The 15,447-nt window shown below is 29.6% G+C and overlaps 1 protein-coding gene across 2 annotated transcripts; it reads right to left on the minus strand.

The window, feature by feature from the left end:
- Nucleotides 1-1,887: 1,887 nt before the first annotated feature.
- On the minus strand, nt 1,888-14,452 carry LOC139819153 (uncharacterized). Of its 2 annotated transcripts, XM_071788353.1 has the most exons (13): nt 14,386-14,452; nt 13,965-14,296; nt 8,786-9,194; nt 8,128-8,328; nt 7,680-7,742; nt 7,508-7,597; nt 6,353-7,431; nt 5,904-6,256; nt 4,404-4,806; nt 3,735-3,935; nt 3,294-3,356; nt 3,118-3,207; nt 1,891-3,037 (listed from the first exon to the last, which is right to left on the minus strand). In XM_071788353.1, exons 8-13 carry the CDS (start codon nt 6,236-6,238, stop codon nt 2,834-2,836), a joined length of 1,296 nt encoding a protein of 431 aa, XP_071644454.1. In that variant the 5' UTR covers nt 6,239-6,256; nt 6,353-7,431; nt 7,508-7,597; nt 7,680-7,742; nt 8,128-8,328; nt 8,786-9,194; nt 13,965-14,296; nt 14,386-14,452; the 3' UTR covers nt 1,891-2,833. The 2 variants fall into 2 exon arrangements, with proteins under 2 accessions (XP_071644455.1, XP_071644454.1); XM_071788354.1 differs by lacking the exon at nt 3,735-3,935 and having other exon boundaries at nt 1,888-3,037.
- Nucleotides 14,453-15,447: the final 995 nt, after the last annotated feature.

A 15,447-nucleotide genomic window follows, 5' to 3' on the forward strand; every position in this document is an offset into this window, starting at 1 on the left:
GTGTTCCGAGTATGGAGCACCTTAGGTCATATGTGTTTTAATTTTTTTCTAAAAAACTAATCAATATTTACCAAATACGCTAAATAAATTTTAAAATAAATATAGTGCTTTAATTATTAAAAAAAATGAAACAAATATCTTATATTTAAAAGTACTTTTCAGAGTTTAAATTTTTGTGGCTCATGGTACCTCGGTCTTCTGTATAATTAAAATGATTCTTTGTAATATTAAAAAGTTAAAGAGAATTAAGAAGCTACCACTTGGGTTGAAATAGGAAAATCCTTGAATAGGAACACAAAGACACCACTTGGGTTTAATTTTTTTTAAATAGTTGCACAACAATTATCTTTTAAAGCAATATACATATTCTCTTTGCAATTGGCGCAATTTAATTTAAAGATTTCACTTTTTTTTTTTTTAATACATGTCACTTGAGTTAAGTTAGGTAATATAACTTTGTGAAGGAGAAATAAAGCTACCACTTAAGTTGGATTTTTGAATTTACAATATACATTGCGTATACTCGGCGCCTTTTTTTACCTTTTTTGAAAAAGATAATTTTTTACTATTCATATAACACAAAGTAAATTTTTTTTTGTACTTGATTATAATTGCAAATTTAAGAAATGGGTCACAAAGAAACGGTTATTTAATATTCTCAAGTAAATAACGGAATTAGTGATAAAAACATTTTTCAATGTTTAATGTCGTTGCAGTTAGTTTTTATGAAATAATATATATATATTTTTTTTTATTAACTTCTTGTTGTACATTTTTTGATACTATCAATGCTCGCGCGTAATTCGAATCGAACGTAATATTATCTTTCGGTGATGATAATTATCCGACAGTGGAAGGAATTTTTCCCCTTCTTTTTGATCTGGTCAAAATGCGACCAGATTGTATATGGCCAGGACAAAGGTAGGTCCGATCTGGCTCGAAGAAAGAAGATTGAATAAAAGTAAGTGGTCAACACTGATCACAATGGTGAAATAAGGTATAAGAAAAAACATATAAAATGATTTTATATATCTTATTTTTATTTGTTCCAAAAGGCTATTTTTTCTATATTTTCTCGCATACGCGTGCGAGATTAGAAAAATCGCAATTAAATCACAATCGCACGCGTGTTATAGGACCTCCAATTCCACATTTCCCACATCTCAATTAGTGATCGTGTTACTTTGAGGTATCCCACAAGCCTTTTATAAATCGTGTCGCGGTCTTAATTAAAGCTTTGAATATTATATAGATTATAACACGGGTAGGTAGAAAAATGGATAGGTAGGACTATAGATCGGACTACGAGTAGGTAGTGATTCGGGTAGGCAGGGACAAGGGGATAGGTATAATCGATAGAAAAAATTGTATACAAAATAAAAGTAATATCCTTTATATAATAATAAATATACTTATATTTATTATTACATTTTGAATAAAATAACTCAAATGTATATTAAATAACACTAATTTTTATATTAAATAATTTTTATTAATTGTATTTCTCAACAAACTATATAGTATACAATCTCTCAATCAATTGGTTTATATTATTTATTTTCTTTTTAAAGTCATTAACCTTTCTAACATGTTTAATGAACATTCTTAATAAAATAAGTACTGTTTTAATCAAATTTATTTTTGCTTTCTTTTATTATGATGGAATTAGCGGAAACTTTAAATTAATATTTCGTGTGTTTATCGAAAATATAAAATTTTTCACAGTTGTGGAACAATTAAATTGATTTGAAATTAATTGTTTCTGTAAATAAATCTTAAGAAAGAATATATATTTGAAAATGGTATTTGTGAATAGTTTGTATGGAACTCTAATATTATAACTTCAGTAATTTAATATATTTTTAAAGCAATTTCACAATATTCAAGTGAATTATATTATCCACTAAGATACGTATCAACCGGGGTACATTTCGTTTCACATATGATGTGTGCATGATGTGTGCATGATGTGTGCATGATGTGTGCATGATGTGCGCATGATCATTTATCCTTGTTTGGCATTCAGTGAACAACAAAAATAAATAATGTATTATGCGTATCATGAAACGGATAATGCACCCATTATCAATAGGCTTGTTCTTTGTCACACTGCATTGAACTGCACTAAAACTTTCTACTGTGCTTTCGCCACATTTTAAATATGTGGCCACGTTTAGCAGAACAACTACTGAAGGTTTGTTTTTTTTCAAAGAACTCCCTAAACTGGTACATATTAGTGCAATAATTTAGAGTAAAACAAAATATACTTGCCCTACTCTAACTTATAATATATACCTATTTCATTTGAAGTACAACGCGAGTGTACAGTTGTGGACAGAAAGGCACTGTACATTAGCACAATTTAATTAAACGCTTTTATATTTATTTGGGAAGAAAAATAAAAGATCAGTATTCAGATGGTTTTAATAAGATTTTTCAGCAAACACCAACTAATAGTAACATTGCGTCATTGTTATTATTTTTCATGTTATTATTAGTTGGTGTCCGCTAACAATAAGTTATTTTTATGGACAAAACAGATAAAATACAATTTACAGATTTGCTGAAATCCGTTCAGCCTCTTTTATTATTGTTAAACGAAGAAAATTGCTGAAAAAATCATTTGATGTTAAAATCAAACTAGAAGTCCTTTTAAGATTTTTGGCAACTGGAAATTCTTTGAAAAATTGGCTACGGCTGGGTTCCCTACATTAATTAAATATAATTATTAGTATTATATATGTATATATATATTTTTTTAATTGATGTAAACATTATAATTTTTTTTTTAATTTCAAGTTTCTAAATTTTTACAATAAAATGTTTATAAACTTTACAAAATTTTAAGATCATTTAAATTATATAATAACAAACTAGAATTATTTTTGGTGTGATTGTATATAGTAGTAGTAGTAGTAGTAGTAGTAGTAATAGTAGTAATAGCAGTAATAGTGGTAGTAGTTGCATTGTCTGCAATAGCAAATTTTGTGTCCAATTGAATGACCATAACGGAATATGTTATTATAGCTCCAGCAACCTAGAAAAATAAAACTTTATTTAACAGATCCTGCATTATATGTTATTGTGCGAATAAATAGAAGTACATTTTTTGCTTACAGAACATATGAGAGGAATATTGATTTCAAATAGTCCTAAAGCAGTAAACGTTAAATTCTCATGGAAAAGCTGAAGTGAAAAATGCACCACCTAAATAATACATATATAAGTTCATACAAAAGAGTACCGATCCAAAAATATTTCGTATTTAAAATGTTACATATAAATAATCTTACTTCAGCCCGTAATGATTTATACTCCAGGAAAGCATTGTGCAAAATGATTGCCATTTGCCGAAACTAAACGTATATAACAAAATTAAAATCACGTTATGCCACGCTCTCTTATCTAACTATAGTAACTATGTTCGCACGCACACCCAATACACGCACGAATATATGAATATTCAAAACTATTGGTAATATTGAAAAATAATTTAAACAAAAAGCTTTGAGGAGGACGTAAATTGATTTCAAAAATTTTTTTAGCTAAAAGTGCAGCAAAGGTGTAAGATTACCTTTGTTTTATCTCAAAATAAAATTATATTATATATAGTTTTAGACTTCTTGATTTTGTTTTTTATTAAGAAAATTAGCACGTACTGTATAATTAGTGCTAATTACGGAGTGGTCTGATATGATGTATATTTATAAATAAGCTAATAAATAAAACTCAACTGCATTTCTCGATCGCTGACAAATGTAACTGACGTACAGAAATGGAAGAGCATAGAAGAATGTCATATGTACATAGCCTAATATTATTTCAATGTCAATGTTTGTTTCTATACTATGATGTATAGTATAAAGGCAAAAAATTATATTAGTTAAACATAGAGTAGACATTGTGAGAAGTTGTAGACTAAAATTTGTATTTATCTGGTGGTAAAAATGAACTCGTATTAGTAAAAATTACTAAAGAGAATGATAATTTAAATTACAACAGTAATTCATGCTACACAACATAATTGTATTCGAATCTTCGTATTTTTAGTATATTAGGAATGAAATCAACATTCGTAAAAATTATAGTGCTATAAAAATAGAGAGAGAAGTTTAATCTTTAGAGAGCCACATTATAAGATGTTATTCTGACAAGAAGAAAAAAAATATTATTTTAATTTATACAAAATTTAGTAGTTAAGAATTTTTGAGACTGCTAATTATAATACAAATTCTGAAGTCAAAATTATCAAATTTAAAATGGCTGGAATCGAAGGCCTCTACAGGTTAATTATTAATTGATTATAAATCCATATTTAGGCTGCGATATAATCGATAATTAATAATCAACTGATCAATTGCAGATCAATTGATAAATTGCAGATAACATTATGTTAAAATTACCTTTGTCGCTAAAATATACAATTCATGATGAACATATTGAATCGATCGAAATTTGGTAATTACAGCATTGTTGCATTTATTAAATAATAAACTTGAGCTTGTGGTGAAATCAACATAAGAAACCGATAAGTTTTCCCTCGAATGCTGTACTGCGATCTTATTCAATTCGCGAGATCTCAGATATATATCGTATATGTGATGACTGAATAACCCATTCGTAATTAGTATGCACATTCTGCAGTACCAGTTAAACATGGTGAAGGGTATATCTTTAAATAAATTAGAGTAAGCGATTATATCGTACAAGGTTTTCATCGTATCCAATAATGCTATTTTCGCAGTCACGATGTCCTGCAGATGCGCGAGGAAAATATCATTATTTGTGAATCGTGCACCGTACGACCTGAAATATGAAACAACCGAACATATTAGCTATAATAAAATATAATAGATTATGACAACTTATAATAAGATGCAGTTATGCAATAAGGAACCAAGCGCCATTTTCGTGATTTTTAATTCTGCATTGCCAAGTGATCATAAACTGGACAGGAGATTGTCTAAAAATCCATATAACACATGGATTTGTATTTGAAAAAGATTATAGTTCGGTAATTATATTTGACGTCAGCATGTATTATAACGTTGGCACAGAATTTTATTTCTGATATTTCGCGAAATTTATTCTAGCGGAAAAGTAAGGTTTTGAAATTGGTTCTGCATTGCAGAATGCGTCCAATATACAATCCAGATCTTGTAAATATTGATTTCAAAATAATTAAAAAAGCGTGTAATAACGACGGCACAAAAAAATCTTTAAATGTCAAATGATTAATGAAAAAATTATTATCAGCCATAATTTATTGCATATAAGAAAATTATTTACAATATTTTTATTAGAAGACTTTGTCGCTCTTTGTCTTAAACAAACAATGTAATGAGAACATTAAATATCTTCATTGTGTCTCCAATGACTTAAAAGCTTTGCATTTAAATGAAGCGCGTTTAAAGATATATTTAACAAAATGTCAACAAATTTATTACACCTACATATATCTTATTAGAAATTTTAATGATATAAAGAGTGAGATCGAGTATTAATTAAATCTTGTGATGTAATTATATATACAACAATCAATTTCTTTAATACACTTTAAGTTACAAAGCTGAATCTGTGATAAATTTTGCTTTTTAATAACAGCTGATAAAACTTGACTTTACGAATTAAAGAATTATTATTTTATTTCGCATTAATTATAAGTATATATAACTAAATATGCTTTTTATAAAGATTGTTTTTTTTCCGATATGTATTTTAAATTAGTTATTTTTGAAAAGATTTTCACTACACACACACACACACACACACACACACATATATATATATATATATATATATATATATTCGTCGAGCGCGCGCGTTTAATGACGCTTGATATAATTATAAAATTATATAAAGACTTGAATAATATATAATTATATTTAACAAAAAAAACGTACTCAAGTATGGAATCTATGACAAACGTCTCTTGGCGAGGGAAAACAAATTGTTTTGGATGAAATAGGGATGTGCTCAGTATAATCAACACTAATAGAACCTTCAAGGAATATGTTAACCCTATCAAAAACTTTACGGCAAAACGTTGCTCGCAATGATTATCAGATAAACAATTGATCGTCCAAGAGTCTTGACTCAAGAAAATGACCAATATCACAAGAAGCGCAAGATTATATAATCTATTTATGTAACTCGACAGATTGATTCCCAGGAAACGCGAAATTTTTTCCAAAGATTCACTTGTAGAAACTAAAAGTTGCTTTTTCTTTCGATCCATTGTAGTATATAAGTTATTCTGAAAATTTTGAATTGGATTTATTAAAACAGACAAGCTAAAGATATAATCAATTAATTTATCATTAATATCCGTTGAATATGATGATATATTTACCTAATTTTTATTTGATTTTGGACAATTCTGTTTATCGTATTCACTGTTGTACAACTTATACGTGCGTATCAGAAATTCTACTGACACATTGTACGTGGGGGTTTATGATTTTATCGTTACTTTCAATCGTAGCGTTTTATTGATCGCTGAGAAAAAAAATACGCATTATCGTAACACAACGCGTTAACATGTAATAGCATGAGTTATATTGCGATGAAAATTGCTTTTTGCTTTTATGATCGACATATATGTAATAAAGGTTTGTTCTTTTTTAAAGAACTTCCTGAATTGGCGCATATTAGTGCAATAAAAGTTAGAGTGAAACAAATATACTTGTCCTACTCTAATTTATAATATATATCTATTTCATTTTAAGTACAACGCGAGTGTACACTATATATTAGCACAATTTGATTAGACGCTTTTAAATTCATTGAAGAGAAAAATAAAAGATCAGTATCCAGAATATCTAGATGGTTTTAAGAAGATTTTTCAGCAAACACCAACTAACAGTAACATCGCGTCATTATTATTATGTCTTATGTTATTATTAGTTGGTGTCCGCTAAGTTATTTTAATAGACAAAACAATTAGCAGATAAAATACAATTTGCAAATTTAATGAAATGTCTTCTTATTTATATTATTGTAATTATTCAGCCTCTTATTTGTATCATTGTTAAACGAAGAAAATTGCTGAAAAAACTAATTGATGTTGAAACTAGAAGTAACTTTAAGATTTTTGACAACTGAAGATTCTTTGAAAAATTGGCTACGACTGGGTACCCTACATTAATTAAATATAATTATTAGTATTATATATATATTTTTTAAATAGATGTAGCCATCATAATTTCTTTTTTTTAATTTTAAGTTTTTAAATTTTTATAAATTGCTTATAAACTATTAAGAATTTTAAGATTATTCAAATCATGCGATAACACTTGTAGAATTATTTTTGGTGTGATTCTATGTAGTAGTAATAGTAGTAACAGTAGTAGTAGTTGCATTCTCTGCATTAATATATTTTCTGTCAAATTCAATGATTATAACTGCATACGTTGCTACAGCTCCAGCAACCTAGAAAAATAAAACTTTATTTACCACGCAGCATTATATTATTGTGCGAATAAATAGAAGTATATTTTTTACTTACGGAACACATGAGAGGAATATTGATTTCAAATAGTCCTAAAGCAGTAAACTTTAAATTCTCATGGACCAGCTGAAGTGAAAAATGCACCACCTAAATAATAAATATATAAGTTTATACAAAAGAGTATCCAAAAATATTTTGTATCTAAAATGTTACATATAAATAATCTTACTTCAGCTCGCAATGATTTATACTCCAAGAAAGCATTATGCAAAATGATTGCCATTTGCCTAAACTAAAAGTAACAAAATTAAAATCACGCTCTCACGCTTATGCCACGCTCTCTCATCTAACTATGTTCGCATGCACACCCGACATGCGCACGAATATATGAATATTTGAAACTATTGGTAATATCGAAAAATATTTTAGACAAAAAGCTAGATGGCTTCGAAAAGGACGTAATCTGATTTTAAAAGTTTTTTTAGCTAAAAGTGCAGAAAAAGTACAAGATTACCTTTGTTTTGCTTCAAAATGAAATTATATTATGTATAGTTTAGGTCTACTTAATTCGTTTTTTATTAAGATTTAGAAAAGCAAAATTAACACATATTATATAATTGATGCGAATTACGGAGTGCTCTGTATATTTATAAATAAGCAAGTAAATAATACTCAACTGCATTTTTCGATCGCTGACAAATGTAACTGACGTACAGAAATTGAAGAGCATAGAAGACTGCCATGAGTACCTCATTTATTATTCGGAAGATGCCAAGGTTTGTTGTTATATAATAATATACATTATAAAAATTATTAATTATAGAAGTCAAATATAGAGCAGACATTATGAGAAGTGGTAGACTAAAATTTGTATTTATCTGGTGGTAAAAATGAACTCGTATTAGTAAGAATTACTAAAGAGAATGATAATTTGAATTATAACAGTAATTCATGCTATACAACATAATTGTATTCGAATCTTCGTATTTTTAGTATATTAGGATGAAATCAACATTCGTAAAAATTGTAGTGCTATAAAAATAGAGAAGTTTAATCTTTAGATAGCTACATTATAAGACGTTATTCTGACAAGAAGAAAAGAAATATTATTTTAATTTATACCAAATTTAGTAATTAAGAATTTTTGAGATTGCTAATTATAATACGAATTTGAAGTCAAAACCATCAAATTTAAAGTAGCGAAGGCCTCTACGGGTTAATTGTTAATTGATTATAAATCCATAGTTTAAGCTGCGATATGATGAATAAATTAATAATCAATTGATCAATTTCAGATCAATTGATAAATTACAGATAACATTATGTTAAAGTTACCTTTGTCGCTAAAATATACAATTTATGATGAATATGTTGAATCGAACGGAATTTGGTAATTACAGCATTGTTACATTTATTAAATAGTAAATTTGAACTTGCGGTAGAATCAATATAAGAAATCGATAGGTTTTCTCTTGAATGCTGTACTGCGATCTTATTCAATTCGCGAGATCTCAGATATATATCGTATATGTAATGACTGAATAACCCATTCATAATTAATATGCACATTCTGCAGTACCCGCTAAACACGTAAATGCATATATGTCCAAAACGTGTATCATCGTCGATGATTATAAAGTACAATAAGGTATTCATCACGTCCAATAATGCTATTATCGCGGTCGCGATGTCCTGCAGATGCGCGAGGAAAATATCTTTGTTTGTGAATTGTGCGCCATACAATCTGAAATATGAAGCAATCGAATATAGCTATAATAAAATAACGTATTTATATTGGCTAGAACATAATAGATATTATGAGTAATAGAATGCAGTTGTGCAATAAGGACCCAATCGCCATTTTTATGTGCGATTTTTAGCTCTGCATTGCCAGATGATCATAAACTGGAGATTTCCTGTAAAAACGCATATGACACATGGAATTGTATTTGAGGAAGATTATAGGGTAAATGTTTGGTATAACGCTCTCCCCTCCGATTTTCTTAAAACTTTGTAAAATTGTTTATTTCTGTGTGTAAAAAACATTTTGAGAAGGAAAATCGTCGCTCAGGTCTCGTTTTTTTTAAATTTAATTTCAAAGTTTTGATGTCGGTAAGGTAGGAAAATGATAATTTACGTTTTTTAAATACTGCGCAACTTCATTTGTTACTATATTCACAAATTAAGTTGTCCGCATACTCATTAACGGTGCCATTTAAGGACGTTCTCTCGTCCTTATACTAGAGAAAATCGATTTTCTTAGGATTTTCTTAAAACTGTGAATATACGTTAATTTAGGTGTGCTTTATGCGTGGTATAAATTTTAGTACCTCTTCTGGTATAAAAAATAAAGATACTGAGCCTCAAAGTTTTAAAAAAAAATTTTTAATTTAATTTTTTTTAGTTTTAGCATTTTTTCCATATAGAACTCGACGAGAGGAGCAACTTTGGTCCTCTTGGCCAACCTCGTATCTCTTACCGTTTGGCCTGGAAAACCTTTTCATTAGTAAAAGTTGAAACTTTGAGGCTCAGTATCTTGATTTTTTATACCGGAAGAGGTACTGAAATTTATACCACGCATAAAGCACACCTAAATTAACGTATATTCACAGTTTCAAGAAAATCCTAAGAAAATCGATTTTCTCTAGTATAAGGACGAGAGAACGTCCTTAAGTTAAAATTTTATGGTTGTGAAATACTGTACGTGGCCAAAATTGATAAATTGCTAAATTGTGATTTTCGTTAAAGCAGGGCACAAACACACGTATGTATGCCCTGCTTTATAGAACTTGTTATTTTCGTTAAAGCAGGGCACAAACACACGTGTGTATGCCCTGCTTTATAGAAGTTGTGATTTTCGTTAAAGCAGGGCACACACACACACGTGTGTATGCCCTGCTTTATAGAAAGTTGTGATTTTCATTAAAGTAGGGCACACACACACGTGTGTATATCCTGCTTTATAGAAGTTGTAATTTTCGTTAAAGTAGGGCACACACACACACACGTAATTTTCTTTTTTTTTTTCTTTTTTCTGAGCTTATGTATGCCTTGCTTTATAGAAGTTGTGATTTTCGTTAAAACAGGGCACACACGTGTGAATGCACTGCTTTATAAAAGTTGTGATTTTCGTTAAAGCAGCCCAGATAGCACAGCTGATCTTTATGAATTCAAAAAGATCTGAATCTGATCTTTATGAATTCATAAAGATCAACTGTGCTACCTGGGAGGGCACACACATGTTTTAAGCAGATATTTTGTATTTAATTAGCAGAAAGTTGTCACGTGACCTTCAAATGAAGTTGCGCAGTACTTTAAAAACGTAAATTATCATTTTCCTACCTTACTGACATCAAAATTTTAAAATTAAATTTAAAAAAAAACGAGACCTGAGCGACGATTTTCCTTCTCAGAATGTTTTTTATACACAGAAATAAACAATTTTACAAAGTTTTAAGAAAATAGGAGGGGAGAGCGTTATACTAAACATTTACCGATTATAGACATTATATTTGTGATAACGTTGGCACAGAATTTTATTTCTAATATATTTTGCGGAATTTATTCTAGCGGAAAAGTTTTTGGAATTAGTTCCACATTGCAGAACTGCGTCCAATATACTGTCTAGATCTCGTAAATATTGATTACAAATTACTGAAAAAGTTTGTGATTTAGGCGGCACGAAAAATCTCCGAATGTCAAATGATTATAACGATAAATACATTACCGCTCATTAATTTCAAATACACCCCCAGATTCGTTGATTTCTCTGTAAAGGATGAACATGATACGTGTGTTTTGCACAGAAATGAATCCACTTACTGTTATAAACACTTCACTTGCATGCATCGTATTTTTATACATTATTTACATATAAATCTTTGAAAACTGTAGTTTTCGAAGAAACGGGGGCTAACAGCCGGATAGTGTCTGATCCCTGGAAATGAAGAAAATACGCGCGTAAGATCATTTAATTTGATCTTACGCGCGTATTTTCTTTATTTCCAGGGATCAGACAATTTCCGGCTGTTAGCCCCCGTTTCTTCGAAAACTACAGTTTTCAAGGATTTTTATATAAATAATATATAAAAATTCGATGCATGCAAGTGTCGGAAGTAATTATAACAGCAGGTACATTTATTTCTGTGTAAAACACATATCACAATAATAATAATAATAAACTTTATTAACGGGTAATAAACCCTTTAGCGTACAAAGAGAAAAGAAAAACAAGAACATTACATAAAATTAAAATTTTACAACATAATATGGAGAACATTTAGGTTACAAAAGTAGACAAGAAAGTTTTTGTTTAAAAGTTGATACAGAGCCACCAAAGTCAACCCTATTGGAGAAATTACTTGCAGATATTATTAGCCTATTTACACAAGAATTTGCGCTATACAAAGTACGGTGATACCCGGTGTGGAAGATGGAGTACTGTCTTAATTCTCTAGTCGGGATGTTAAAATAGATACGTTCCAACAAATCCGGACAATCAGTAAAGTGATTGAGAAGCTTAAAAATAAATGTAAGGTCAAAGGTTAGTCTCCTACTTTCTAACGATAGCAGATTTAATCTATCTAATATAGCGCAGTAGTCATGGCAAGTAATTGACATGGGATTACCTAGCCGATAAGCAGCCATACGCAGGAATTTGTGCTGCACACGTTCAATCAATAACTGATGGCATTTAAAATACGGAGACCAAACTATGGAACGGTACTCTAACTTGGGGCAAACTAACGTACAGTATAATAATTTTAAAGTGATTATATTCTTAAAAAATCTACCCCATCGAAGGATGCATCCAAGCGTTCTATAAGCAGATGAAACTATTGATTGTATATGTGTATTAAATGATAAGTCCGCTGAATAAGACCCCGAGATCTCGAGCTGCGCGCACTGCTGAGAGAGGTAAACCATCAAGAGTATAGTTATATAATTATGAGTTACGTCTATGAGTAAAATGAATGACAAAACATTTAGAGGCGTTAAGCCGAAGACAGTTCCTCCTACACCAGGCCTCAAGTTCAAATAAGTCATATTGTAATAAAAGTGCATCAGCAGGTCCATTAATCTGACGGTATAATTTAAGGTCATCAGCATACAATAAGAAGAAGCAGAATTTAATAAAAGCAGCTATGTCATTAATAAATAAAACAAATAAAAGACGAGGGCCAAGATGTGAGCCCTGCGGCACTCCAGACAAAACATTTATACTTCTGGAGAAGCTATTATTAAATTTTATGACTTGAGACCTGTTTGATAGGTAGCAGGATATCCAACGCAAAAGAGAATCTCCGAACCCTAGAGATCGAAGTTTACATATTAATATTGTATGATTAACTAACAATAAGTCAAAGGCTTTTCTAAAATCGGTATAAACTGAGTCAACCTGAGATCCACTCTCAACAGCAGAAATTAAAAAATTGTAATAATTAACGAGATTTGTCGTCGTCGAGCGTCCCGGTACAAATCCACGTTGTTCTTTTATAATAATGATTTTATAATAATTGTTTTCCAGCAACAATACCTTCAAATATTTTCGGCATAATATTTTGTTTACACATAGGATCATGTTCATCCTTTACAGAGAAATCATCAAATCTGGGGGTGTATTGAAATTAATGATCGGTAGTGTATATTAATATTAGTTATTGCATACTTATTGCATATGAGAAGATTATTTACAATATTTTTATAAGAAAACTTTATTGCTCTTTGTCTTAAATAAACATAATGTAATGAAAGCATTAGATGTCTCTTTTATGTCTCTAATGACTTAAATACTTTGCATTTAAACGCGGCGCACTTAAAGATAGATATATTTAACAAAAAAAATGCCAACAAATTTATTATACATATATCTTATTAGTAATTTTAATGATAAAGGGTAAAATCGATCATTAATTAAATTTCGTGATTATATATACGATAATCAATTTACGTTACTTTACGAATTGAAGAATCGTTATCTCATTTAGCATTAATTATAAGCATATATTGTATGTATAATTAAGTACTTGATTAAATGTCTGATTTTATATTCAATTTTAAGCAGCTAATCTTTTAAATGTTTTTTAGGAGTATTTTTTTTTAACGGTATGTTTTAACGGTATTTTAAAATTAGTATAGATATTTGTGAAAAGATTTTTACTATATGTATAAAAGTATTATAAGCTTGATTGCATACACTTTAGGGTGTTATTTTATCCCGCAACTATGTATCTTCGTCGAGCGCACGCATTCAGTTTGGGCCCCGAGTGAACAGTCATGAGACACATATTAATCACGAAGTACAAAACAGAAGATTTTAATTAGGAATCGAATTTCTAAAAATCTCTTCTTATAGTTGGTGCTTACGTCATAGAAGGAATATATATACTCCCTGAATTTCATGTTTCTAGGTTTAGGGGTTTTGGGCTAGGCGTTGATAAGTCAGTCAGTCAGTCAGTACAGGACATTTGTTTATACATGTATACTTTATATAGATTTGACAAAAGAAACTTACTCAAGTATGGAATCCACGATGAACATCTCTTGGCGAGGGAAAGCAAATAGCTTTGGACGAAATAGAGATGTGCTCAGTATAATCAGCATTAATAGAACCCTCAAGGAATACACTATCAGAAACTTTACGGTAGAACGTTTGCACTGATATTTATTTTGACACTCATGATTTGTATAATTTAAAAAGATGACCAATAGCACAAAAAGCGCAAGATTATTTAATCTGCCTACGTAACTATTGATTCCCAGGAGACGTAAAACTTTTTGGAAAGATTTACTCGTAAAAACTAGAGGTTGCGTCTTCTTTGAATCCATTGAAGTATATAAATTTTTCTGAAAATTTTGAATTGGATTCATTGAGAGAGGCAAACTAAAGGTATCAATTAATTTATTAACATCCGTCTAAAACATGATGTATTTACTTTATTTTATAGACAATTTTGTTTATCGTATTCACTGTTATACAATTTATACGTACGTGTCAGAAATTATACTGACACGTTGTACGTGGGGGGGTCTATGATTTTATCGTTACTTTCAATCATAGCGCTTTATTGATCGCTAAGAAACTAAACGTGCATTATCGTAACACGATGCGTTAACACGTAGCATTAGTTATATTGCGGTGGAAACTTTACGATTTTATGATCAAAATATATGTAATAAATTTATTAGTTAATTTGTTATGTACGTGTACACGCGCGTTAAAATAATCACATGAAAAAACTATTGAACGTAATGTTTCTTTCCATATAGTTCAACTTTAAATTTCAAGTGAAATCTTATTTCATAATATTTGCATAATTGTTAAAACGCATATTATATTAGGACATACATGCATGCTAATATTGCGCGATATGTAATTTAATAAAAAGCAATTCTAAAACGAAAAAATTTAATAAAATACGACAGACGCAGTGTTAAATGGTTTGTATTATTATAACAAGATCATTATTTAAAAATGAATCACTTTTTAGATTGCATTGCACGATAATATTTCTCTACAAATTTTTACTTCTATAATAAATAATAAAATTTAAAAAATGCATGGAAATATTTAGGTTTTTATTCGTATTCATAACCATTATCGCAAAATTCGCCCTCGGATATTGCATGAGACTCGAGTATCTGTCTAATATGTGACATTCCTGTAGCATCAGATTCTTCTTTATCAAGGTAATCGCCATTATCATATACTGCAATAAAAATGGATAAGTAATAAGGTCTATGCAGGACATTTAGTACTAGTATGATAATTCATGATAAGATAAAGATAGTCTAAAGTTTTCTTCAGATAGTGATTACACAATTGCCTAATTAACCGCCTTAAATTATTGCTTCGTCTAATGGAGAGAAGAATGGAAGATGGCGCCAGTGGACAAATTCTATTTAAAACGCGAGCATGATGTCCACTTTCAGGCTTCTCTCTGATGGTAGCATCACAGATATTCGATAAAGAAGATAACTTTCCAAGATAACATAAC

The sequence above is a fragment of the Temnothorax longispinosus genome, chromosome 9 (assembly GCF_030848805.1).
Source record: "Temnothorax longispinosus isolate EJ_2023e chromosome 9, Tlon_JGU_v1, whole genome shotgun sequence".
Lineage (NCBI taxonomy): Eukaryota > Metazoa > Arthropoda > Insecta > Hymenoptera > Formicidae > Temnothorax > Temnothorax longispinosus.

Bases quoted from the DNA above. Each gene is read 5' to 3' on its own strand.
- LOC139819153 (XM_071788353.1), bottom strand. From the start codon at position 6,238: ATGGATCGAAAGAAAAAGCAACTTTTAGTTTCTACAAGTGAATCTTTG. The intron at 4,807-5,903 runs GTACGTTTTTTT...TTCATATTTCAG, and splicing joins GTCATAGATTCCATACTTGA to GTCGTACGGTGCACGATTCA. The intron at 3,936-4,403 runs GTAATTTTAACA...TTTTACCACCAG, and splicing joins TGTATATTTTAGCGACAAAG to ATAAATACAAATTTTAGTCT.